The sequence below is a fragment of the Rhagoletis pomonella genome, unplaced genomic scaffold, assembly GCF_013731165.1.
Source record: "Rhagoletis pomonella isolate Grant_MI unplaced genomic scaffold, Rhpom_1.0 Rhpom_scaffold_00012, whole genome shotgun sequence".
Classification (NCBI taxonomy): Eukaryota; Metazoa; Arthropoda; class Insecta; order Diptera; family Tephritidae; genus Rhagoletis; species Rhagoletis pomonella.
The window spans coordinates 18,109,746-18,137,651 of record NW_023458566.1 but is presented as its reverse complement, the minus strand read 5'-3'; the positions used below and the strand labels follow the sequence as shown (position 1 = coordinate 18,137,651).

Genomic DNA, 27,906 nt, shown 5'->3' with positions numbered 1-27,906 from the left:
TGAAGACACTTGAAGCAAATATTTTTTTTTTTTGAGAAAGTACTTTCTCTAAGGCTGGTTGTTATTGTTTATTTTTATTCCTTTGACCACAGGACTGTGAAGCCTTTGACGCTTGCATTCATGTTAATGAAGTTTCCTAGGTTACAAACAACTTTCATCGTCGCTTGGCCGACCAGGCCGCATTGGTGTTAGGTAATATGATTTGTTTTAGGCTTTACCGAGTTTCACTGTGTAATTGAATGTAAATTTTTGAAACTTTTGCAAAAATCTTAAATAAATTTTCGATTAGAAAATATTTTTTTCGGTCAAGTATACATTGAAAATAAGGATCTAAGCATCTACGAATTTGAAATCGGGGGTTCTCAGTTCAGCAGATCTTGGTGAAAATTACGCATTTAATAATAATAATAATGGATTGGCGATCCGAATTGTGGCGTGCGCCTTGATGTTGTCGCACAAAGGAGAGGGATCCTACAGTTTTACGCCGACTATGAAATGCGATGGTATTTCTATGAACACTTGTTTTTCATGGCAGAAATACACTCGGATAAACTTTATTTTTTATTTTATTTATTTGGCTTCCCAAAATGGTCAAAGCAAAATTTTTTCCAATTTTTTCCTAATCTATGCAAAATTCTTGACCCTCATTTCTTCCATGGTTTGATAAAAAGTTTAATAATGCTCAAATTCAAATTGTTATCCATGTTTTTCTCAAGTGGGTAACTCAGATTATTTTGCATACCACAAATGTGCCCTTTTGTTTGAGAGTGGGTTGGTCCTCCAATTGAGGTTCACTAGAAAATCGACATTGGAAATTGGAAAATGGATTCGATCTCCTAAAACTCTGTATCTTCCTACAAAAAAAAAACTTTTAAATAAATTTGAATAAATCGCACATAAATAAAAATAAATAAAAGCACAAAAAGCAAATTTGTTATGATTTCTACCACAAAAATTTCGAATAGCCAGTTTCACGAAAACAATTAGTAAGTGAAATATGATTTTTTTTTATTTTAATTTAACATGGAAACTGACAGAAAAAAAAATTCATTAAATTGCAGTAAAGATTATTAATGAAAAATAATTACGGTTTTGATAAAAGGTAAAAATTTGTTTCGTTTTAAAAAGGTGTAGTGAGATAGAGAACAGAATATATAAGTTAAGTTACATATATTAGTTAAAATTTTAAGACTATTACATATGATTTGTTATAAATGATACGATTACGATTTTTTTCATAGCCCATTCAATTTTCAGTATACAAATTTGAAGTGGCTAAGGATTTGCGTTGATATTTAATATTTTTTTTTTTTGGCAGGCGGTATAGAAAACAGTTAACGGTCCAAAGTTACGTGGTAACATTAATAAATATAAAAAAATAATCCGACGAATTGATAATCTCCTCCTTTTTTGATGTCAGTTATAAATTGGAGTGTTTTTGAAAGAGAGGGAGCTGTTCATTTTGTGCCTTTTGACATTTTTGGTACTAAAAGCTGAAAGAAATGTGGATTACCTCGTAAGGCGCTTACCTATTTTCCCAGTGGAATTATTCCAAGTTAATAAGAAAACATGCATATTGCATTTAACAGTTTTCGTATAAACACAGACACGTGAATAAAATAATTACAATCTTTTTCGTGAAATAAGTAATCATACTACAAAAACGTTAAAAATCTAATGGCATTAGAATTATTGTTTAAGCATTTTAACCATAAATTTTTCTTTCCATCGCCAGCTTTTTATTTATCACAAAACACCGATATCTGTCACATTTAACTTTGCCTGGCAATTCGGCCGCCGGCTCCCCCATTTCCTCCCCCGCACTCATGGACGCACTGGAGCAAAACAAAAGATGAATTCGCCTCAAAAAAAGCTCACGTAAACACCAACGAAAGCCACCGCGCGCGAGCGTGTGGAGCACACATTCCGATGGAGCGCCTAGCTTACACAGCAGCAACTGTTAGTTGGCGCTGCCAGTCTCAACACAAACGCGGCGCGTGCATGGTCAACTACGGAAGCGAGTAACGAGCGATGTGAGTGGCCGAAAAAAAACAATAACAAGGAATAAACGGAAATACATATACACAAAAGTTTGTATTACGTTGAAGTGTCATTAAGCGTTCGTAACGCATCACTCTACGAGTATCAACGGCCAAGACGGTAAATTGCTAAATATAGTAAAGAATCATACGTACGAGTACGCAACTAAAGTTGTAAATACTTAACTGAAATTAAATACATGAACGCGTGTACAATAAGAGTAAGTACCTAATTACCTCTGAGCACGAGCCAAGAAGTGAAAAACCGCACACACGGTAATGATGACGAGAGACTAAGCAAACGCCAACAACAACAACGAGAATGGCTATTACGACGTCGACGTCGACAACGACAGCGACGTTGACGTTGACGTTGACGTTAATGTTCTCTGGCGATGATGTGAGCAAAGGCACACACTTGCTGTTAAAAGCGAATCGAAGAAAATTTGTGAAAAACATAATTGTAAAAAATTCTTTCCCATCAAAAAAAACAACTCTCATTAATTCCCAAAATTCACTGTGAAAAACTCGTAAACATTCGTAAAAAGAAGTTAAAATAATACAAAAATTGCTCATACATATTTGCAAAAGCTGTTTAAATGAAGTAAAATAGTGAAAAGTGGTGAATGGTGCTCAATGCCTTTGAATGAAAGAAAAGGGAGAGAAAAATTGAAAGGCGGATCCGGGAAATGCGAAAAAATCGATGACGTTGTTTAAATTAAATATCGTAGTTAAAAGACTGTGTGGAAAATAGTTTCAATATCAAAAGCGGATTTCGGTGGGGGTGATTAGTTAAAAAAGGTTTCGTGTTGGCAAACATGTGTGGTATGATTGGCACCTGTCAGATATGCTCTGCTATTGTAGGTACTACATAGATGCTGCTGCTGCATTCTTAAATTTGTACCGACATAAATATGTACATATGTATGTATGTATGAATATGCACACACGCATTAGCCTGTAGGAAAATAAATTTGACGTCTACTTGCGGGTCTACTATGGGAGGAAAAGCTTTACCTTCCATAAAATTTGTTTAAATACAGAAGCTATGAGAACAAGTCTTTAACTGCATTCAAAACGGTACTTTTTTTGCTGAACAATCAGAGCTGTATGTTGTCATGCATGTAGGTGGTCAAGCTGAAGTAGAAATTCGGTTTTGAGAAAAATAAACAAAGTAGATAGTTAATTTATTACAAAAATAAAAAGTAAAGTAAATACATTTCTGATAATAAACGTCAGAGTAGCGCAGACGATGGGGAAAGGGAGCATAAGTTGTTGCAACAGTTGCAGATGGGCATTTTCTGCAAAAATCAACGCGTTAATATGTAATCAAATGCGTGTATGTATATACCATATGTACATGTACATACATACATATGTATATATGTACATACATACATATGTACATACATAAGAGTGCAGAAAATATGTATGTAAAGAAATGCCGTCGCTGCACGCGTTTGCCATCAGAAAAAAGATAATCAAAAAAGTAAAGAGTTACGGCAAAAACCTGTTGGCATTTTTCATTACATTTGTTGTTTTTGTGCATTTAACTTGTGCAATTGGGCTTAGCCTCCAGCGCTTGCGAAACGGATTTTCAGTAGGTACACGAATGAAGTGGAATTGAAGTGTTTTTCTATTTGCTTATTTTGTTGCAGCAATAAAAAAGGACGGTAAACAACAAAAACGAAAATATATGTACATACATATGTACATACATACATACAAAGATATTAACAAATAAAAGGAAAACAAATAGATTTTAAGAAAATTACTAAATATCACAAAAGCTGTGCAACCGTCAAAACAAAACACAATGACGCGTCTCACCGAGGAAATGGTCATTGCCCGCTCAAAGCAATCCGATTTGGGGTCCATCAAAAAACTCAACTGCTGGTAAGTAAATATACATACAAAAAATTATGTATTTTGATATATTCCTGGTCTTTCTTTTTTATATTTTTAATCGAAATTAATCTATGTGTTGATAAACCAAACCAAACTTTTACAAAGGTAGTTAACAAATAAAGAATAAAAAATATTTATGTATGTAGATAATATTTACATATGTACATACAGTGGTCGAAAATATTTACTTCCATCAATTATTATTATTTTTTGTTATTTAATTTGCGTTATTTTTTTTTTATAAAAATATAGTTTATTCTTTAACAAAAACTGTATAAATCCAAGTTTCAGACTTTGTGCAATATTTGAAAAAAATTCAACAAGCTTTCGTAAAAATTTCGAGCTTTTTAACTGGAGTTTCTGTAAATATTTTGAGTATGCAGCTTTGTCAATTCTAGAATAAGAAAGTGCAAGTTTTAAATGGCTACAAATTTCCGTTTTAGGATTTTTTCCTAAGTTGTTGCGTTGTTTTATTCCATATAAAAATTATGTTATGTTCATTCGCTATATGAAAGCAAATGCAAGGAAAATTCTAAAAAATCAACGGTAATTTTTAGCCATTTGAAACTTTGTTATACTAGAATTGAACGAACCGAAATTCCGCACAAAAACGGTCCATTTCCCGATTCCCTACGCAAACTGAAATTCCCCGCAAATCGGGGCAACTCCCCACGAGTTGGCCTCCCTGATATGTATGTACAGTATCGGTTATATCAATGATGTATGTTCAATGTAATTTTAAACTGTTTTTGTTTAAAAATATTGTTTTGTCAAGGTTTTCACCAATCGTGTAAGTCTTTCTTTTAGAATTCTGCCCGACACAGAAAAAACTCTTTCAATAGTTGCTGAGCTAGCTGGTATGTTAAAAATTTGTCTTGAAAGCCTTCTAAGGGGTGGAAAATCTTTAACTTCCTCCCAAAATTTTAAAACACCGTCACAACTTTTATTTTCTGATTTTGTCAATTAAATCTATATTTCCGCATTAATTAATGACTTCAAAAACTGTTTCTGCAGATTCATCTGTTGTATCTTTGAATGCGTCAAAAGTGAATACGGTAAATAGCTTAAACAGTAGTAGCTTACGATTTGATTTTGGTTGAGAATACACATATATTTGAGCCCTGACCGTCAAAAAGATGGAAGCGAAATTTTTTTAAATTTTAATTTTGATGTAGAAATGCATCTGGATGCTCTTAGAACATTTCTGCATCAACCGTGACATGACGTGTCACGTAGAAAATCACTTGTTTTGCCCATCTCTAGTACATACATAACACATAGTTCTGAATTTTTCATTTCATTAAATTTCTCATGCACATATAAGTATACTTATACACATATTTACATACATATGAACCCACTGGAAAAAGGTAATATTTGGGAATGCAAAAAGTAATGGATAGCCTCTTTAACCTACGCACGAAAAGATGCAAGAGTTTCTCTACAGCGTTGTCATACGAAAGTAATGTGTCACGTGTCGTTTTACGAAACTATAAACATAGATGTATCTAATATATACATAAATAGAATAAAAAAAAAAAAATTAAATTCCATGCCACAGGTTTTGAACCCGTGACCAAGAACACGGCCATTCGGCCACAGCAGCTGTTGCGATAACGCGAAAAAAATATACTTCAGTTAGTTCTCAAACTTTTTTAGTTAGTGGCGTCAAAACTACACATCATCCGCTCGGTTCCATTGCGATTAGGGATGGCAAAAAAAAATTATCGATTAATTAATCATATGATTAATCACAAGCCAAAAAAATTAATTGCAATTAATTGCAATTATTGAGAAATAATCGATTAATCGAAATTTTAATGGCTCTTTTTTTACAGTGAGTATTCACAAAAACACTTTTCTATAAAAAATCTCTAATTCTCTTGTTACTTAGCAGTAAATAAAAAAACGAGTATTTTTAGCGGCGATAATTAGTTATTATTTAAGCATAAGGGTAGCCCTTTGCTTGGTACCGGGTGATAAGGGTTTTGATGGCAATCGCGGCTGTAGCACAAGTTTTTGAAAAAAGGCGCTCAGCAGGCACCGAGGTACCAACTAAACGACAGTATTTTTTCGAATATCTGTAAAGTTTTGGGTGAACAGTTTACATTTCCTCCCAAGAAAATTCAATCACATAACGCGATATGTCTATGGGCTACGTAAATATGATCACATATCGTCATGGAGATCTCAGCTCTTAGGTTGTGATATTTTCAAATGCCAGAAAATTTTAGAACCGTTATTTTCTTATTCCATCTCATTTAAACCAAAACACCTTCGTATCTGTATGACAAACTCATTTTTAGTAAATCTATCTGGAAATTTAATTGTACCAATTTTTATTTATGTAATGTCTACAAGGCTGTTCTTCGTAAACGCTATACGTATTTGGAATGCCATTCCAGCTGCTACGAGAAATATTGTAAACCAAGGCAACTTGGTAATTGATAAGGATTTCGTTTGAGCCAACATATAATTTTTCATTTTAGTTATTGGTTTTTCTTTACCCATATAAACCGAAAAAGCATCTGTGAAGTGTTACGCACAAAAAATACGCCCTTCTTTGAGCTGTTCTCCAGTAAACGGAAACGCAATGCCTTCCAATTGGGCCCGTTTCATATAAAAAATAATTAAGGAAATCATGCAGATGGTAAGGTCCTCTACATTCCAGAGACGGCCACTCTGTAATTGCTTTTTACCTCTTCTTTTTTCTACTGGGTATATTTGTATGTATCAAAAAACTTGTAGGCAATCTTATTTGAGCACATTAAACCAATGTTTGTTGTTGTTTCTTTGATTGCTGATTCAATTGCATTATTATCAACGTTCTTATGGTTGTACGTATGTATGTATGTATGTATGTATCTCTATTGTACGCTGGTTTGCGACATCTAACAGACGGTGTCATTGCCTTCTGTCCAGCAGAGTCTTTATGTCAACACTGCCCATTTTATTATGAACGCCCGCGCTGTGGTCTGTTGCGCTTTATCCATTGTCCACTGAAGCGGCAATTGCAACTGCATTTCAGTGTTTGTCGTTGCATGTACATATCTACATATATCTGTTTGTTTTAGATTTAATTACTTTGCACTGTTGACACCCGCCCTAGTGAATACATAATATGTACATACATATGTACATATGTATGTATAATGCAGTACATATTTACATACATAAATAAACACGTATGTACATACAAATATTGAGTATCACATACATGTAAATATGTAAATCGGTCGCAAACAAAAATGTGTAGTAGTTACGCTTGGCCAAATCCTTCGAATGGCGTTGACCTCGAACTAAAATCTAAATCAATACAAATATGTATGTGCAGCCTCTGCATGTATAGCTGTGCGCAAAATAATAGTAGCACTCTATGTGAACCCTTTTATTTCTACGTACAAAGTAAAGACATCCACGAAAATTTCAAAATTAAAAAAAGGATAAAGCTACTTCTCTTATTTATTCTCGTTCATATTCAATGAAAGTTAAATGTGCTAAGTCCAAAAGAAGCACCGAAAATCCGATAAGGCCAAAAATAGTACGACATCTTTTAATAAAGATCGAATCCCTCTGATTCATATGGAGTCTTGCTTTACTTTAAACAGCCAAAATGTTGTATTCAAAGTTTTACGAAATACTTGAAGAAAATGGTTATCATTTTTAAAATGGGACCTAACAACTTTTCACTCTAAGTTAGTGATATATGTACATATGTATATATACATATATATGAAAACTGAAAAAATGTCTGTAAAAAGATCTATTTAAACAATTTCTGAGTGCTCAGAATTTATGAGTCTAAAATTAGTATTTCTTTTGTTACATAAATAAAATTGATTTTGAAACCAGTCAACCAGACTGACTCATTTCGGACTCTTTTGGTGTCATAAATTCTGAGTTGAACAAAAGAAACAAAGTTCACCTACAAGTTAAAGTTTATTAATAATGAGAATTATAAAGAATATTTGTTTTTAAGGCTCATAAAAGCACACACACATTTAGTACAATTATTGACCTTGACATAAAAAAGCTATGTATATATTGAATATTTTCGAAATCGGACTAAAATTACGCCCACTTTCCACTTACAAAAAAACGCGAAAAACGGCCCTTCTCATATAACTGTATTTTCGAAAAATGCAAAAAACTACGATATTTCTGTAATTAATGAGTCCAAATTGTTGAAAATTAGTATGTGAAGTAGAATTTTAGTGCAAAAAAAAATATTATTATGAAGTTTTTTGGAAAATGGGCGTAACCCCGCCCACTTATGATGAAATACTGTATCTCAGTAGCCGCTTCACCAATCCTTACCAAACTCGATACGAGCCTTTCTTAGGGTGGTCAATCTAGTCTTAGAAATCGGGCAATAACCACGCCCACCTCTAATTACCGTTATGTAATTTACTGAAAAACGAAAATTGCGATAAATCAGTAACTACTGAAGCTAATTGACTTAAAAGCGACTGTCGCAATAAACACTTGGCATAAAATTAGAATTAGAATTTTTGGAGTTTGGGCGTGGCGCCATCCACTTATGATCACAAATGTGTATATCGATATCCGATTTATCAATTTCTACCAAATTCGTTGAAAATTATTCAAATCCGTCGAAAATTACACCCTTTTCCCGTACAACGGTAAATTTGCGATATACGAAAACTTCGTTATTTCAATAACTGAGTACACTCATTTACTCCAAGTTAATATTTACTTGCAACAATCTATTAACAATAAATAAGACTGTTACACATTTTTAGGTAGTTTAGAGAAAGTTGAAACTACGATATTTGTCAGCTTTTTGAGGTACTTAGGCGGGTTGGGTACTTAAAAGAACCCGAAGAAGCGAACATAATTATTGATCTAGTAACATCTTTTTGTTAACTTCTTCAGATTGCATTTTTTTCTTCATATTCAAGGCCATAAAAATTGTTTTCTTCAGATTACATTCAAAAATTCACATTGCCCAAAAATGGTGGTTACTTAAGCGGGTTAGTTACTTAAGCGGGGGTTACTTAAGCGGGTATCACTGTATTTGTTTTTTTTTGTATATATGTTACCGCATAACTTTGGACCACGTTAACCGATTTCTATAGTTATTTTTTTAGAAGAAAGAGGGTGTCTCGTATTAATTAATAATGGTTTAGATTAGATCATTGAATCCTGAATAATTAACGGTATTCTTAAGTTTTTATACGAGAAATCGGTTTTGGCTTTTGCTTAAAAATTACTTGTATTAAATATATTTATTTATTTATATTTATTTGAAATACAGTCTAAAAAGTAATTACATACATATGTAGATTATAATTCAAAAAGAAGTCATTAACAGTTGACGGCAGAGTTTAACTCGAAGCCTTAGGTCAGAGTGCATTTGTGGTACTTATTTTCATACATATGTACATATATATGCACATACATGCTTACATTGGCTTTTGTCTTCGAACTTTCTCCTTAGCACGAATGAGTTTCAAGGTGGAAATCTAATTTTTGTATTATTTCTATATATTTTTTTTTGTTGAGATGGATCTTTTAATGGTTGTTGCTTGTTGTCGCGTTGCGTGCCATACGAACATACAATTTTCCCAGCTCTTATACATGCAATTTACTAGTAAATAAACACATTACATATGTACATATGTATGCAGTAAATATTAATGCAAGTAATTTCTTAGTGGAATTTAAACAGAAGTTACTGCATACTAATGTATAGCGTACCCTGCAGGAAAAAGCCAAACTAGTAAACCAAGTTTTTAGTTCCGTACTAGAACTTTATAGGGAAAAACGAACCAGTTCCTAGTAACAGTTCGAAAACGGCGAAATGCGAAACGTTTTAAAAACTATTTAATTTATTTTACTTTTTAAGACTACATATCACTTGCTAAGAGTGAAAAGTTTAAACGTTTTCTAAAAAAAAATATATTTTAATGCAAGAAGTAATAACCATTAGAAATGCAACGTTTTCGAAAAGATCGAACTACCTGTTTTATTTTAACCGTAACTCTCTGTAACTCTGTTCAGTGCTACGCAAATCCAAAATAGTAAGAGAAAATGTAATAACTCGCAAACAATAAAAAAAAAAAATTTCATTAGAAATCTACATACATATACCAAAGGTGACGAATTTAGAACTGGTTCGGAACTACATATAGAAAAGCGTATGCGGCGGGGGGTTTGTTTACTTTAAATCACTGATGGGGCACTGTCTTGCCCGCGGGCAAAGCTCTTTTAAGCTTCCTTTACATTTTGTATTGGCGCGTGAAGAGTAAAAGCTCTCTCTGCTCATCGCTGCTTTAAATAGATATTTGTTTAGCGGTTCCAATACGCTTTAATTCTGCACTTCACAGATGTTTTTTCATACATAGTTTATTACCAATACAAAACAAAAATTTTTATTAAAATTCATTTTTATTAAATTCAGTGCACATACATCTCGCCAACATCTCGCCAAAAATCCTAACGAAAGAATGGTTGGAACTACATACATACCAATCACTGAAGAATTATACGCTGTTTACATGCGGCAATTTTGGAGGCGATTAGTTGAAGGGCCGTTCGTTCACACCAGGTGATTGTTGGTTTCAACTAAAATTTGCCCGTAAAATCGGCTCATGTAAACACCGCATTAGAGTAACAATTATAGATGTCATAGTGTAACTTTTGTATGTATGTATCTAAATAGTTTCTATTTCGAATACTAAGTTTTAAGCGCATCTGCAATGAAGCTCTACTTTGGCAGAGCTACTTTTTGGACTTGTACTGTACATATGTTTGTACATAGTATGTGTGTATATACATCGATATGTACATATGCACGTATACATGTACATACATATGTATGTATGTATGTAGTTTCTGGTTCAAGTAATTTTCCCATCTTTAAGCTTTGGAGTAAATGTAGAGCGTTCGCATCAGCTAACAAGCGCTTTCCACTTAACCCATTGCCGTTTTTCCAAGCGTGACACACTCGCTTAACCCATACATGAATATGTATGCATGTATGTACATGAATAGATATGTAGTACTTAGTAAAAATGGGCACTGGGAAAGGCATACCATGGTTACATACAGATAAATTAGTTTCATACACATACATATGTACATATGTATGTATGAAAGTGTGTATGTATACAAGTATGTGTCTATAAAACAGGTTTGTCTTCAAGTCCTCGTAAGAATGCAACGCCCGTTGCGACAGAAGCTGAAAAATGTGGATTTTTTTTTATGTGCAGCTATGCGCTTGCGCCGTTTCGCCGTCTTCGAGTTTCGCTTCTTGTTTTCGCTTGATGGCAACTACACTGGTAGAACTAAATGAATCGTGCTATAATTTTAACTTACATACATATGTATATAATACAACCTAAAAGGTTAAACTTGGTCTTTATAAAGAGGTCTAAATAATTACATATGTATGCCTTTTTGTACCTAAATAATTATCTATATTTGAAATTTTACATAGAAAATAATTCTGGATTCCGGGATTGAATGCCCTACTAGTTACATATGGGTGTTTCCATGAACGAAAGACACAAGATCACGCGGGAAGGAAAGAACGAAAAAAGTTATTTTCTAGCTGCCGAAATCTCGACGCCATCTTTGTTGTAAGAAGTAAACAACGAAGAGAACGGAGAAAACCGTGAAATTGTTGAACGCATGAAAAATCATTTTTATTATGCAAATTCTTCTATAAATCGTGCCGTTGTGTTAAATTATTCTTTATCTTATGTGTACACACGTTGTCACAAGCGAAAATGAAGAAAATTGCAGTAAAAAGCCACCATCAAATTGTAAACAACGAAGAAATGTAAATAAACGGCTAATGTCAAAATCGTTCAACTTTTTTCCTAAATGCGATTCTAACGGGCTAGTCTCCTGCCCGCGTGATCTTGTCTTTTTGGTTCATGGGGTGTTTCCATGATGTCGGACGAGACATTCGTGCGCCTTTAAATAGAGTTAAATAAATCATATGAAAACGGAAGTCACTTATAAAAAAAAATTTGCCGTTGTGTGGCTTTTATATCGTCCTTTGGTTGACAAAAAAATTAGGTGCGCCTGAAACACTGGTGTCGGGAAAATCGATGAATAGGAGGTCATATCGGACGTGACAAAAACAGAAGTGGCTTTAGAGCAAATGTAAAAATACTTAAGCAAAACTCTGCGAATCCTGCGAGGTTCTCCTTTCTTAAACATTTTTTGAATAAATTCAAATTAAGGACCATTACAACCAATTCATATCTAATGAGAATCAATTCGTTGTTGGTTTTATTTTAAATTAAAATGAGATTCCGGACGTGACAGATATAAAGTCGTTTGAACCCATCTACTTGCATGTACATATCGTTAGCTTAAAGTGAAAAGTTACTAAGTTGATTTTTTTTTTTTTAAATTTTACCCTTCAAATCAAAACCCAAACTGATTTTCTGCAAGCACGTATTTTGTGAAAACTGTATTACAAAATTTCGCGTATTCCAATCTTAAATAACTGCCTTCGAATTGAATTCCACAAATATAATTTTTCAGAAAAAGTGGACTTGGAAACTTTTCGTTCTAAGCTGACGATATGTATTTATGCAAGCTGACTTAATGGCTTAAAGATAAATTTTAAAACGAAAAAATAAACAAGTTTTAATTGTACACTTCGGTGATTGTTTTGTTTTCTATTTGCAGGGGAAGTGATCTCAGCGATGTCTCCATAATTAAAAGAATGCGTGGTGTTGAGGTTTTGGCGCTGAGGTAAGATATGTATACATACATACATATGTATATGAGCTGCTTATTTTGAAAGTGGCATAAGTCACTTTTCACAATCTCTTGTGCTTAAATGGCTTAAATGGCCGGTTGCTTGTATCTGGCTATTCGTTAAATCTCATAAGCAAAAGCCTAAATGGTTTTTTTTTAAATAATTTATGACGATAGTATGATTTACAGATACATTTGGTTACAGGTAACCGGTATTTAAAGCACAAGAGGTGTGAAGTGACCTAAAAAAAATATTAAAAAATATGTATGTGTGTAGATATGTATATATTTATATGTACATATTTATATCGATCGATTAATAATAGGGAATAATTCAAAATTTTAATTTTGTGGGAAAACGCTATCAAAGTTTGATCAACTCATATAGGTATTTGGGTCTTTAGTTATGTCATTCTTTCAGCATACGAGCGACAAACGAGATGAAGGATTGTTATTTACGTAAAGAAATACAGGGAAATTAAGACACAATTGGTTTTATTGATTTAAAAGAAACTTTGACAGTCAAAAATTAGTTTCCGTTGGGTTGGGAAAATCTCTATTTTGGGAGTGTTTTTGAAAACACATTTCCAACAGATACGAATAATTTCGTATTTTTAAGTAGTAATTAAGCTGACGTTACGTGCGCACATACATATGTACATACATGCGTACAAATACATACATACATATAAAATATCAATGCAAATTGCCAAATTTTGATCTTTCCCCATACAGATCCACCCATAAACGTCCAATTAAAATTGTATGAGAGTTTAAAGAAACCATTATGTTAATTTGTATATATGTATATACATTAGGGTGGTCCTTAAAAAATCGAATGAGCAATATTTTTCAGTCGCGCCCCCTCAATTGGTAATACCACGGTCACAGATATCACATATAAATTTTGTTACCGACTGGAGACGATTAAGGCGTGTCGCACGGGGGACATGATTCAGATTCTTCTTTAGAGACTCAAAAAATTAAAATTATTATTTTTTTCATCTAATACCCAAAATCAATACTACCATAGTCGAAGATATCACATATAAATTTTGGTCTCGATTGGAGTCCGTTTAGACGTCTTCATAGGGTAATCTGAAATTTGCCCCCTGTGCGACACTCCATCTCCAATCGGGACTAAAATTTATGTGATATCCTCGACTATAGTAGCATCGCCGTAGGGGTTGACGCTTATGAAATCGTATATACAAATTTGCTTCCTACATTTAACGACCACCCTAATGTATGTACATATGCACCTATATATATATATATTTACATATATATAAATACCTATATTTATGGTATCTGAGCCAACTGAATGATCACACTTTCCTGCTGTGCGATGGCCCCCAATCTTCGAATGTTGGGTAAGTGGGGCACACATGTTGTTGCGCTTAAGCACCCACTAAAGAATGCCTGAAATTAATTCCTTTTGAGTTGATTTCCTATTTCAAATTACCATAAAAGGGCGGCCGCTGTTGTCGGCATTGAATGGCGCGACAAAGTGCTAAAGTCTCTAAAAAAATCAATTTGATTGTCAAGGCCGCTTTTGCGAGCATTTTGCTGAGTAAACACTTTATGTCAATGCTCACACACGCACACACACAGTCATGTACGTGCATACTGAAAATATATACATATATGTAGATTTGTATGCATGTTAGACAGATCGCATGGAAGTGCTAAGCGACTAAGCGATTTACATATAAGAAAAGCTTGAATTTATAGATTCGTAGATGTATTTCATATCTTTAAGTTTAATAGTAAATGTCCACATATGTATGTATACATACATTCATAGTACATACCTACATTCGTACATACATATGTATGTGCATTTTTTGAGGCGATTGACGATAATTGCCAGGCCCATGTTACAGCTCATTGCGTTTTCAATGCTTAGAAAATTTATGCATTGGCTTGAATCATTTTGTTTCAGAAAGCCCACGCGCGCATACATACATACATACACATATCACAGTGCGAGTATACTCTACCCAGCAGTGAAAACCCAAAGCAATCAGTAAAAATACAAGTTCAATAACTGGTGCAAGCTTAAGCGATGACATCTGACTTTTCATTGTCAAAGCCGAAAATAAAACTCAATTATTGCTTTTCCTTAAAAATATCGGCTGTGGCTTCGAATGAAGAATCCGCTTTGATTTAATTCGAAAAATCTAAACCAATTTATTTCATTTCAATTTAAATATAAATAATAATTTGTAAATAAATATTTATCCGCACCATAAAAACTAAAATTACAATAAAAACCTTAATTAAAGACAAGTAAATTTCTAATAAAAAAAACGGACTTCAATTCTCATATAAAAATTTATATTTAGTTTTACCGTTAATTTCTTCATGATCCAATGATCGGATCTAAACCAAATTTGTAGCACCTCGGAGACACTACCTTTTCGATAGAAAAAAATTATCGACATCGGTTGATGTGGTTCAAAGTTATGCGGTAATATACATAAAAAAAATATATACCGACGAAATGATAACCTTCTCCTTTTTTGAAGTCGGTTAAAAAGGAAAAAAAATTGTCTCACAACTTGTAGCTTTCCCTGCAGGGTATTTACATGCATACTACATATGTATGTATGTATATGCACTGTTGTCGCTGAAAGCAATTGATCGAACTCGAAGTGTGCTCAGTCTAATAGAGTAACCGCTTAATATAGTTTGTAGGTGTAAGTGAGTATGTACATATGTATGTGTGTTTTAAAGTCGCTGCTTTGCGAAATCAACGCAATGTGCAAATATGGCCAAAACGCTTTTGAATATCTTAAATGTTATGTATGTACATGTGTATGTATTGTATGTATGTATGTAGATGGATTGAGCTAGAGAACGTGTAGGCGAGCAACAAGTTTTCTAAACTATTACGTCCAGCTGTAGATTTGTTAAAAATATTCGATTGCTCTTTTTTTTCACAAAATACAAAACTAATCCATACGAGTACCATACATAGAACCTGTTAAACAGAGCTGGGCTGTAATGATTCCCTTAGGAATTATATTATTCTCAATTAGAAATTACAAGGTATTGTAATTAGTAATCAATTCCTTCAGTCCACAGCAAACGAATTGATTACTTTTTCAATTACTTAGGAGTAATTTTAAAAGTATTTTTTTTTGTTTTTAAATTCCATTACAAGGAATTAATTACGTGCTAGTAATGTAATTGGGTTTTTCCAATTCCTTTGAAAGGAATGAAAATGTGAAAACATTTTTTCAATTCAATTTGAAAGGAATGGAAAAATAAAATTTTTGCTTCCAATTCCATTCTTCAAAGTAATTCAGAAAGTAACCAAAAAAATGTATTGAAAATTTTTTTGACTGTTGAATTGCAATAGCTGCCTTGAATTAACAATTTATGCCTCAGTAGTATCACTTTAAAATAGCCGAAGAAATTAAACTATAGCTTATTAGTTTATGTGGTTAAAAAGTTAAGGTTAGTTGACAACGATATAAAAAAAAAATCCATCGTTTACCTAGCATCACATATGTATATCTCTGCTATCGGCGAGCGGGTAAAAATCTTCGATACAAAAAGTGCCTCATCACGGCAAGTTGAAGTCTGTTGCAAATCTATGTATTCTCTTTTTTTTTAACGTTAAGCTAAAGCTATTTATAACGAAGGGAAATTTTAAAATTGAATACAGTCAAAAACCAACAATAACTGTAACAAATTGTGTAAATACATAAATAAACGATTTGATTATTGGTTACTTATGTTTTCGGCCACCTGCTGGGCCTAACATAAACAACACAAACACACAAGCCCCTCACTCACCTCTGAAGTAACAAACCCAATTTTTCAATTGATTAATGACTTTTCAATACGCTGATAAAAACTTTCAATTCGTTCAAGAGAAAAAAAAAGAAATAAAGAAAGCGTTAGGGAATCAAAAAAACCGAAATAGAAATGGTATTTAATTACACACTTTGGGGGAATTCGCTATTTAGAGCTAATTAAGAATTTAGACGATGCACAAGTGTGTAAGCATTTGGTGTATTTATACCTTTAGTTTAGAATGTATTTTGAAGCATCGGGAAAGGTAGACATTCTCTCAGCTCTATTTATAAATAAGAAAACAACATTGCGATAAAAACTGCACGCATTTGCTGCGGTTTGCACAATTCAACATTTCTATTTATTCCTTTATTGTACATAAATATATATTCCATTGCGAATTTACTTTGTAAAAATAAAGTTACATTTCTGTTGTAATAGTTCTGATTGACAAGACCGCTTGACGCCAGATGGCAAAGGTTAACAAAGATAATTTTCTGAAGAAGCAAACATAACGGAAATAAGAAAATCATGATGACCCTGAAGTATCCGTTTTTTGTACAGATATAAACTTCATACATACTTGCATATATACCATACATATCGATGGTCCTTTGCAATTACGACACAACTCTAAACCAGTGTTGCCAGTTTAGCGTAGTTCTCCCCAGATTTAGGGTGATTCTAGGCCATGAGGGAAAAAATTAGGCATACAATAACTTTAGTGATTTTCTTAGGGATAATTTCAATTATCAAAATTTTATTTTTTTGGTTCTTAGACGAAACAACAGTTATAATTTCCTATAATAGTCTAATAAAGCTTTCCGTTTTTATTTATTTTAATTGCAATTAAATTAATTTTAAATAAGTTAATTTAATTACATTTTATTTAAATGCAATATTTAATTGAAGTTTAATTGCAATTACTTTTTTAATAAATTCCCAAGTGGGTTGAAAAATTAATTGATTAACCCCCAACGCTGCTACATACCCGAGCTACTAGTATCTAGCCACCTTGGACACCTACAAACTATATATATTTAGGACTCTCTGGCAGCACTGCTCAAAACTCATGAGCCACTTGAAAGTGCTTATAAATAAAGTCGTTTCCTAATAATAAACAGACCGCTTATCCAAATTAAACAAATTTGGTATCAAATGAAAGAGGACTTAAATAGCAGTTAAACAGAAATAATGTACGAAGGTTATTTTTAACCGACTTCCAAAAAAGGAGGAGGTTATCAGTTCGTCGGAATATTTTTTTTTTTTTTTTTATGTACATATGTTACCGCATAACTTTGGACCACGTCAACCGATTTCGATAATTCTTTTTGCATCGGAAATGTAGTGTCTCAGAGGTGGTCCCATACTAAGGTTAAGATCCGATCAGCGGATCATGATATATATATATATATATATATATATATTTTTTATATGGGAGTTGAAGTCGGTTTTTTTTTTGCTAAAAATTATTATTTTTATAATTTAATACAAAAGAAATTCATATACCTCACCCAAGGTTTGTTCTATGGTATTTAAATAACATTTTTTATTGAAATATTTTTCTAGCTAGCTAGCTTTACGCTGGCTTTCCTCGTTTAAACATTTCAGTTTTAAAGCTGTATACATATGTATGTATATACTTAAATATAAATCGAGTAAAATATTGCAACGTATTCAGGAAATGCAAGGCATTTCAATGCACTCTTAACCAGAATTAATAATTTTGAATAGGGTTGGCAAATATTTAAAAATTTAAATCACTATATATATGTATGTATAAAACAAAGTTGCTTATGTAATACCTAGCATAGCTCGTGAATGGATTGTCCTAGGTGAGCTGTTTTTTTTTTGTTGCGTTTGTTTCTGCCGAATAAATTGATTTTCCATAGATTTTGTACACGAAAATTTTTTTATTTCCTTAATTTTGATCATAATATTACCATTTAAATGCTTGTACAGGTACAAAATTGTATCTATGCTAAACAATTATTTAGATTAGAGTGCGTTGTAAATTATTTACCATTCCATTTACAATTGCTAGATTTGAAATATGTATTATGGAATTTTGATAAAAAAAAAAAAATTACCCTATTTTTTATTATTTACCATAATAAGCACAATTCTTGAAGAATGCCCATAAAGGCATTAATTAGGCAGTTAAAGGATTTCATCTCAAATAATTCTATGTATACTGGATTTATGTGGACCAACGATATTCACCCATTTCGAACTTGCCATCAACTATGCTATACAGATTCACCCTCGAACCAGATCAATAAACAATTGGGAATTATTATTGAAAGTCTCTTGAAGAGAACCAGAGTTTACCGATCGAAAAATATTGACTTTCAAGAATTCTATACCATTTCTACGAAAAAATTTATTTTTCCCATATAAAAATACATGGAAAACTTTGAGGGACCTCTAAATATTTTTTGATTTCGGTTTAGATATAGAACAATCCTAGGGGGGTGAGAGCGTTACAATTCCGACTTTACTGTTTTTGGACCACCCTAATATACATACAATATTTTCTTACACAGCTGCGACAGGTGTTCACACTAAGCTTGTTCGAGATTTATTGTATGTCGGTATGTACATACACACATACGCATAAGTATTTAGATATGTAAATACATTCGCTCATATCAATCAATGCTCGGTTTAAATGAACAAGGCCCTTACCATTTTGCCTTGCTTAATATTCGGATAGCTTCGGATAGTTTGTGGTGCATTCCTACCTATAGCAAAATCCAAAGTTTAATCATACTCCGCGTCTCTTAAAGACTACGAGATATTAATTGACATCTTAACAATGGCCCTGAAAGCATTTTCTATGTAAAATTTGCTTCTCCAGTAAAATTTTAAAATTTGTTGTTTAAAGCTCTTTGCATTGACAATGGCGATAGGTACCTTATGTATATTGTATGTATTTACATATAAAAGTATGGCTCTAACGGCGCTTTGATGACACTCAAAAACCACAGCAGTACTTAAGAGAAGCTCGTTTGTTTATTTTATGATGTGTCTTCTAGTTTCTTTTTTGTCTTTATTACTTTCTGGTGGCATTCTGTAATTTGGACTAGTAGTGTAACATGAACGCTCATTATAAGCATAATGAATTTCGAAAACATCACCAGCAATGACGTCAGCTTACCGATTTTGGTTAACTGACGACAAAGGCAAAACAATTAAGTCAAAATGAATATAAATTACACGCAAACTACGAGGAGAATAAGAGTTTCGATTATTAGTAGGGATGAGTAATCTTTTGAAACAAAAGAATTATGTACATAAATATATAATACATACATGAATGATTCACTTCTTTGAACGAAATATAAACTAGGTGGAAGGTTTATTTTCTGTTTACATTTATTTAACGAATCCATGTTTGTGCATATGTTGCTTGATTTACGTTGCAGTTGATTAAAGCTTCGTTTAAGGAAATGCAGTCATCATTATGTACTGTTACTCACAAAATTGAGCGTGCGGCTCTTTTTTTTGCTAATATTTGCAATGTTTTACATGCTAAAATTTTTGTTTGTTAATTTTGTATTAAACTATGGCTTATATTTTAACAAACCCCATTTAAATCCAAGAATGGTACTGTGTGCGAAAATTATGAAAAATCTGTAAAATTGCGAACTTTTTAATACGAATTTCTAAAAAAATTCAGGTATGCAGTTTTATAGTCCATTAAATTTTAGTATAATAATGTGCAAATTTCAAATGTTTAAAAAATCGCGTTGATTTTTGAGACTTTTTTTTGCTGACTGTCCTACGCATTTTATTCCTTATAAAAAAATAAATATGTATACATACATATGTAAACGTTGCTCTATTTGTACAAAATTTCTGTGCGAATCGGTCGGACTCATTAAAAGTAACACAATCGGCTAAGATTCGGTATTTCTCTTAAAAATTCGAAACTTCGATTTTGCCCCCAATAATTTCCGTAGTATTAGGCTTATATTTTTGTAAAAACGGCTTGCATAGTTTTGATCCCGATTATTAAAATCATTTCATTCAAATACATAAACATGTGTATTGTAAGACCAAGGTGTCCCAAAAATTTTAATTTTTTTTTTAATTTTTAAAAATTATGTACGCCGTTTTATATCGCATTAAATTTTAGTACAATAACAGGCAGATCTCTTTGTGAGCGTTTTTAACTACGACTACAACAATTTTTTTGGCTCTTCTTTTTATTTCAGCGTCAACAAAATTACCACATTGCAACCATTTGAAGACTGCCACAAACTTCAGGAATTATATTTGCGTAAAAACAACATACAGGATATTAATGAAATCGCCTATCTGCAAAGCTTGCCTGCTCTCAAGTATTTATGGTTGGAGGAGAATCCGTGCTGTGATCGGGTTGGGCCCAAGTGAGACTTAGATAGATTGTTTGAATAGAACCGCATCCCAAAATGCACAAATATTTTCCCCATTTTTTTTTTTTAGTTACCGCCAAACAGTGCTTCGCGCCCTGCCAAATCTGAAGAAGCTGGATAATGTTGAGGTGACACAGGAGGAGCTCGATGAGGCTTTGCGTGGTGGCGGCGGCGGCAGCGGTAGTGGTTCCGGCGGGACGCGAGAAGAGGAGGACGTGTACGAGGATAGCTATGCGCAACAACAGCCAACACAGCGTTATGAACAGCCTTCACCTCCTCAGCAACAACAACAACAACAACAACAGCTGCAGCAATCACAACAAAATCAGTACCCGCCACAACACAGACAACAACAACAACAAGCGGCGTCACAGTACCAACATAATTCGTCACCGCAACAATATCAGCAGCGCCGCAGTTCGAGTCCAATGAAAGAGGTAATTTTATGAGAAGGATATAACTCTGATTGCACTGATGCATCTTCACCACCGCAAACAAATCGATTTCAACACTTGATTCATATTCAGCACTTTGTTCATTAGTGTACATATGTATGTACTTGCATACATATCGTTACCTTAATTCAAAAAGGCCCTAACCAATTTTTTTTTCTCGAAACTGCTTTTTTTACAGATTTTGGTACACCTTCCATCAAAATTTTATTTTTTATTATTTAATTAAATTTTTTATTTTCACTTTTTAAAAAGCCCTATCTGTTCGTGATACTATTTTTATGTTTTTTGCTTCTCCTCTAAAATAAACAAAATTTTTGGTCTTTGTGAATTAAGGTAACGTTATGTGGTATTGATTAGATCACCTTCAGTTAACGGGCTTGGTATGCTGATGAAGCAGAATTTCGTTTTGCGAATTTTTTTCGTTTTCTAGGTATTGAAAAATAGGCAGTAGTTGGGTTTATTTTTGGAACTTAAAAAAAAAAAAAGTTCGAGATTTCAGTTCCTTGGCACGATGTTCGTCAAAGTAGCCGCAATCAAATTCAGTGAAGAGTGGTGGTCTTATAATTCAAAGCTAACCAAAAAAAAACTCTGTATTTGGGAGACTGTTCCCTGTAAAGGTTTCCTAATTATGCGGCTACTACCAGTGGCGGATTTATCGTACAGGCAACATAGGCTGAAGCCTAGGGCGGCAGAATTAAGGGGCGGCAAAATTTAAGACAGCTAAATTAAAAGAAAAAAATTTATTTGGATTCAGCTGCACTTGAAATTGTGTTTGTGTCTGTAAAATATTATTAATGATTCATCTCATTCAATACAATTCAAAATTAGAATTACGCTGCGAATTTTTCCTTAGTATAGCAGTCGTTGAAATTTCCATTTAACTTTCATTCACGCGACTTAGAAACCTGACGGCGCGCCTGCGCGTGACGCAAAGAAACAGCCGACACGCTGCCCCGAGAACGAGAATCATCTAAAAGGTTACCACACTTGACAACACTGCCGAAAAACGAGCGTGCATTTTCGAGAAAATTCTTGATTCCAAGCCCACCAGTTTTTCATAAGTGTATCATAACGTGAATAATCTGAAGGTCAGCTTCCGTCGTATGTCAAATTAGGCAGTGTATCTGTGTATGGTCTTCTGTTTGTCTTGCGCGAGGTCAAAAAATCTTCCGGATGAGCGATTTTATTATTTTTTTTTTTTCGTGAAAAAAGGGCGGCAAGTTATGAATTGCCTAGGGGCGGCAAATATTTAAATCCGCCACTGGCTACTACTCTTAGAATAAATGTACATATAAATATGTATTTATGTATAGTAGAATATACCGTGATCATTCGCTTGATTGCTAAATTTTCTTGAGTATATATTAATATGAAATTCTCGTTTTTTTTCACTACAAATTAGTATTTCGATTTGCGAAAGTATTTTAAGATCTATTTTAACTTACTAATAACTAATTCTAATTTAAATTCACGCTTACAATACGGACATCGCGCACAAACAAAACCCCTTGAACTAATCTGTTACTAAAATACTAAAAAATTAATTGCACCTCTGCTAATATCAACACTGCAATCAATCAAACGAAGCCCTCGCAACAAAACAGTCCGGCAAATACAGAGGAAAGCGCCAGCGAGCCGAGCAAAAGCAATGAGGTATCGAAACCAGCCTCACCCGCACAGGTATTTCGTGCTCTCAACTGCATTCATGTATGTAGCGTTAATGCTTTCGTAAATTATTCTGCAATTTTAAAAACTTTGAAAATCAAAAAAAAAAAAACTGCGAAAAAATTTTGCAAAATTTATTTTATGTTTCCTATCTGCCCTATTCTGGCTTTCACAAACACTTAAATAGTATTTTACTTGCACAGCAGCACTCAATTTTAATTTGGAAAATTTACTTGATTTGTGAAAACCAGAACAGCTAGTCAAAAAATGAATTTGAGAAGTTTAAGCGAAATCGAGATCCGCAACTTTTTTTTTGAAATGTGTTACCCGCACAATTAGGCAACGCCCATGCTTATTTTAAATCCACCAACTCATTAAATTAAACCACCAAATCAACAAAAACATCACTACTAATGGACACTGTACTAATTCATTTTCATTTTGCAATTTTGCGTACGCCTTTATTCTGACACCACCGTCAACACCCATTGCACAGGAGCCAGTTGCTGCGCATACACCTTCACCGAAATATAATTCATACACGAACGTGAATCGGTTGTCCTATCATCAAAATGATGTAAGAACATTGGTAGCTGCGATTATTATTTTTTTTAATTTTTTTGCGTAAACTGAAGTCTCTCAAAAGCTCTAGATCCATTGACTACGAGTACCTACCCATTATGAATGTATTTCTAATTTACATACAACTATAACTAGCCTCGGACTGTGCTGAGAGTCTAGCGATATGCGGAAAGTCCATGGGATATCTAAACCATTTTTTTTTGTGCGACGGGGAATCATAATTTTCTTATGCCTATTCAATTGTTTGCAGATAGAGGCGACAGTATGTATTCGAACGGAGTCTCTAAATTCTGCTGGTTCGTAACCAAGAGAAGAATTTTTCGAACGTGTCAGCGAAATCATTAATTTGTATGAATTTGACATAAAATAAGAGAAAGAGTAGTGTCAAGGAGTTCACTTTTTTGAAGAAAATATAGTCTAACGGGTCTATAATATTCCCTTCTGACTATGGGAGTTTATTTTTAAGGATGTAAACTCTAGACCGCTAACGGATTCGGCTAACTTCTTCTTTGTAGGAGGACCGCTCCTATCCACTCTCTGAGAGTCATTTGCATTTATCGATTGTGAATATGCCAGTGTCGAGTGTCACGCGATTTTTCGGCAACATTTCATTATCAAACGTACATAAACATAAGTATGTAGGTCCATAAATTAAAACATGTACATATGTAGATATGTACGTTTTTCAGTGAAATTTGTGTTATGAATTCATGGCATGAAATATGCGAGGAGGACTCTACTTGTAGGTGAACTGAATAGGTAGGTGGTATGGGCTGGGATAAGACAAATACATATGTATGTCATTGTGCTCGTAGTCAACGGCTCTTAGCTTATATTAAGCACTTTGACGCACCCTTTATCTAAATTAACCAGCAATTTTTTGTTATGTATTTTTTTTGCACTCAAACACCGAAATTGTAACTCCAACAAATTTTAACATACACCAACGTACATACATACATACATACATACGTTCGCTAAACTGCGCGGCTATACGAAATTGCGTTTGACTAACAAATTGAAACTTTTGGTAATGAATAACAGCGCTCACCGGGCTCGGATCAGGATAGTAGTCCGCATGTTGGGTACCGGGAGCGTGCGCCTATCCCACCTAGCATATCTACACAATCGATGAAGGTAAGTTGAGGTTGCGGTAATACTAATACGATTATTAATCCTCACTTCAGTTATTTTTTGGTATTTTTAAAATCATTCATTATTTTTTTGTTTTTTTTTTTTTGGTGCGAAAATCGTATATTAAATTTACGTACATTCAGCTTTCAGCTATGTTATTTTTGTTGTTGAAATTTTTCGTATTTGCATATGCGTTGCTATTCCATTCTGCCATTTTTTTCTTTGGCAGGAATACTACCAGTCTGATCGTCCGTCATATCCTGCCCATTACCGTCATAGCCAAACCGATTTGACTGAGTGGGAGGAACAGCAGCAGCACAATCAATTTGGCAGCACTGCTGCATTGCATCATGCCGGCAGTGGTGGTCCGCGTCGAAGTGAGGTCAGTGACCGTTATGCTTATCGGAATGGCAGCGCGCGTGAAAATGGCGGCGATTGGGACGACGCGGAGCGACCGCGAGCCAGGTAATGAAGTGATTTGTGATTTGTTCTTGAATTAGTGGTTTAAATTAATTATATGCATACATATTTAATTATAGGCGGCCCGATGGACGTTACAGTGACTCAGCTAGCACCGTTTCAACAGCTGTACTTAATCATTATTCGGGCTATCATAGGCGCCCCATAAATCGGGTAAGTGTGAAAAATGAAAACACTTGAGGAATTTTTCGATTTGTAGAAGTAATACGGCTGAAATTTCAAGCTTCACGAAACAAGCTTACCAAATTTCCATTGAAAAAATTTATAAAATAATTTAATTTTTTTTTGTCATTTTCAGAGTTCGAATTTGCTATCGGCAACTTTGTGTCTCGTCAAAGAGCTGGACTACCCGAGCTTAGAGGTGGTGGAGCACGCCGTGCGTTGTCGCATCGATGAACTGTCGGCAGACTGATGATGAATGCGCCGCATGCCGTCCTGTTGAGGAATGCGGCGGCAACCGTGAGACGGACACGCTGTACAGTTGCCAGTGTCACTTCGAACACACAAAAAAAAAAAACAAATCTAAAAGAACTGAAGTACGGTCTAACAGTTTGGGTGGTGCGAATGAAATTGACAATGAACGCTCTGGATACTCACTTACGAATTGGTGGAAGCATATCACCACAAATTGGCTACGAATATTAATTTTACGCAACAAATTTCTTGCAATTAAATAACTAAGTTTAGTAACATAAATACATACACTTCGGTTGAATGTTTTTTTTTTTTTTAACTTATAGATAAATGAAGCTATTAATGAAATTAATTATTTTTTAACGAACTAGCATCGATCGGTTAATACTCGTTGTAATTGAAAAATGTTTAATTTTTAACCGAGGTGCAATGAAACGCAATAAATAGAAAATTACAGAATTGAATAAGAAAGGCGCTGCCGAAAGAATATGTACATACATACACTAATGGATGAAAACAGAATAGGATCTTAGAATTCAAATTAAGAAGAAAAAAAACAAAGAAAATGAAAAAAACAAGGAACAATGCATGAAACAGACTTGCCAATCACACACACAGATATATAAATAAATTTAAATAGCAATAACTTTTATATACAGACGTACATATGTAAATGTAAATCTTACCTACAACTTGGTGAAAAAAAAATTGCCAATGGAATTCAACGAAATCCCAAAAACCAATAATAAAATAACAGCGCTGTAAAGCGATCGCAGTAAAATCTTGATTAGTTATTTTAAATAGTAAATATGTATGTATGTATGCTTACTGAGATTTAGTGGAAAAGAAAAGGCATGTATTTTGATATAATGCAATTTAGGAAAAAAAAAATATTTACATTCATATATGTAACCAAGCAGCAGCGTTTTAAAATAAAAAAGGTACCCGAAAAAGCAGATGCATTAATTTTTATTTATATTTGTTGGCTGAATATGCATGTACATAAAAATATATATATACATATGCTTACAGTACAAAAGACATTAAAATCATCGCTTTACCGTAATTTTCCTGTACTTAAAGGAATTATTGTTGACGTGCACAAAACACAAATCGAATTCCAAATTATCCCAAAAATAAATGTATTCGGCTTATGTATGCGAAATTGATAGATGTTTAATATATAAGTTTTCTTATTTAGCAAAAGACATTACTAAATTATAAGAATAACCGCTAATTTAATTTTTTTAATGTAACTCGAACGACCTCTGTCAAACGTCCCTTTATGTTTACATACAACTAAGCTGTTTTTATTAACTATAAACTACAGAAGAGATATGAAAAGATAAAGAATAAACACATTTTATTAACAAAATCGAGGTTGTTGAATTTATTATAAACAAAATCTTGGTTGTTGAAAAAGTTTGATAATTGAGTTCCTTTTTCATCTGGATTATTTGCTTGAGCTCACTTAAACCCGCTGACAACCCGATAACTTTCGCATATTTGAAAGCCAACGTTCAGCGAATTGCATTGAAACCTTTTCAGCTGATTTCAAATTAAATGATCTCTGGAAAGCGGATATAAAGTTCGGGGTCCATCTTAGGTTCGATTTTCGTGAAATCAACGAAAATGATTTCATTGGGTCCTGATGGTTACGAAAGTAGCTTGTGTTTATACGTTGGTAGCTATTCCGATTCAGTTATTGCCTTTTCACAGATTAAATGAAAATTGGACTAAGATGGATGCAGTAAGAGGCCCGAATTTCAATTGATCCTTCAGCGTTTTAAATGAGTTCAAGCATTCAAATACGGCCCACAGTGTGGAACTTGAACTCCTTTCGTGACAAATTCAAATATCTCGAGAACGAGAACAATAATGCATTTCAGATGGAGAATTCAGGAAAAAAAATAGTTTCGTTGGATAAAAAGATTATGCACTTTGGCGGAACTGTGGAAAATGCGAACTTTCAGTAATTCCCGTATAAGCTTAGCATCCAGCTCTCAAGAAAAATCATAAGAAATATTATTCTTTCAATAGTGTTATTGAGCTTTGCACCACGATTTGTTTATTAGGAAAAATGGAAAAAATAACATACATATGTAAATATTTTTCATTATTTCTATTGCTTTGAAAAACACAATTTACCTTTGTTGTAAATTTTCTTGAAGAAATAATTTTTTCTTGAGAGTTGCAAACTGATTTAAGAAATTTGATAGAATAAAATTTCTTTTCGATTTCTCGTGCATTACTTTATATGAATTGTTCGTTTTTCTTGAG

At 33.5% G+C, this 27,906-nt stretch overlaps 1 protein-coding gene across 5 annotated transcripts; it reads left to right on the top strand.

Annotated features, from left to right (window-relative positions):
* Window positions 1-3,460: 3,460 nt before the first annotated feature.
* LOC118748007 (cilia- and flagella-associated protein 410-like) lies at window positions 3,461-26,282 on the top strand. 5 transcript variants are annotated; one of them, XM_036482270.1, is made up of 10 exons: window positions 3,465-3,935; window positions 12,618-12,683; window positions 20,717-20,890; window positions 20,967-21,333; window positions 22,939-23,031; window positions 23,513-23,593; window positions 24,643-24,735; window positions 24,962-25,197; window positions 25,272-25,365; window positions 25,511-26,282. In XM_036482270.1, the coding sequence occupies exons 1-10, from the start codon at window positions 3,856-3,858 to the stop codon at window positions 25,622-25,624; spliced, it is 1,398 nt and encodes a 465-aa protein (XP_036338163.1). In that variant the 5' UTR covers window positions 3,465-3,855; the 3' UTR covers window positions 25,625-26,282. The 5 variants fall into 5 exon arrangements, with proteins under 5 accessions (XP_036338164.1, XP_036338163.1, XP_036338162.1 ...); XM_036482269.1 differs by having other exon boundaries at window positions 22,939-23,058; XM_036482271.1 differs by lacking the exon at window positions 12,618-12,683 and having other exon boundaries at window positions 3,461-3,935; window positions 22,939-23,058.
* Window positions 26,283-27,906: the final 1,624 nt, after the last annotated feature.

Coding starts and splice junctions, on each gene's coding strand:
- LOC118748007 (XM_036482269.1), top strand. CDS start 3,856: ATGACGCGTCTCACCGAGGAAATGGTCATTGCCCGCTCAAAGCAATCC. Junction 21,334..22,938: donor GTTCGAGTCCAATGAAAGAG/GTAATTTTATGA, acceptor AATCAAACGAAG/CCCTCGCAACAAAACAGTCC. Junction 23,594..24,642: donor TGTCCTATCATCAAAATGAT/GTAAGAACATTG, acceptor AATGAATAACAG/CGCTCACCGGGCTCGGATCA.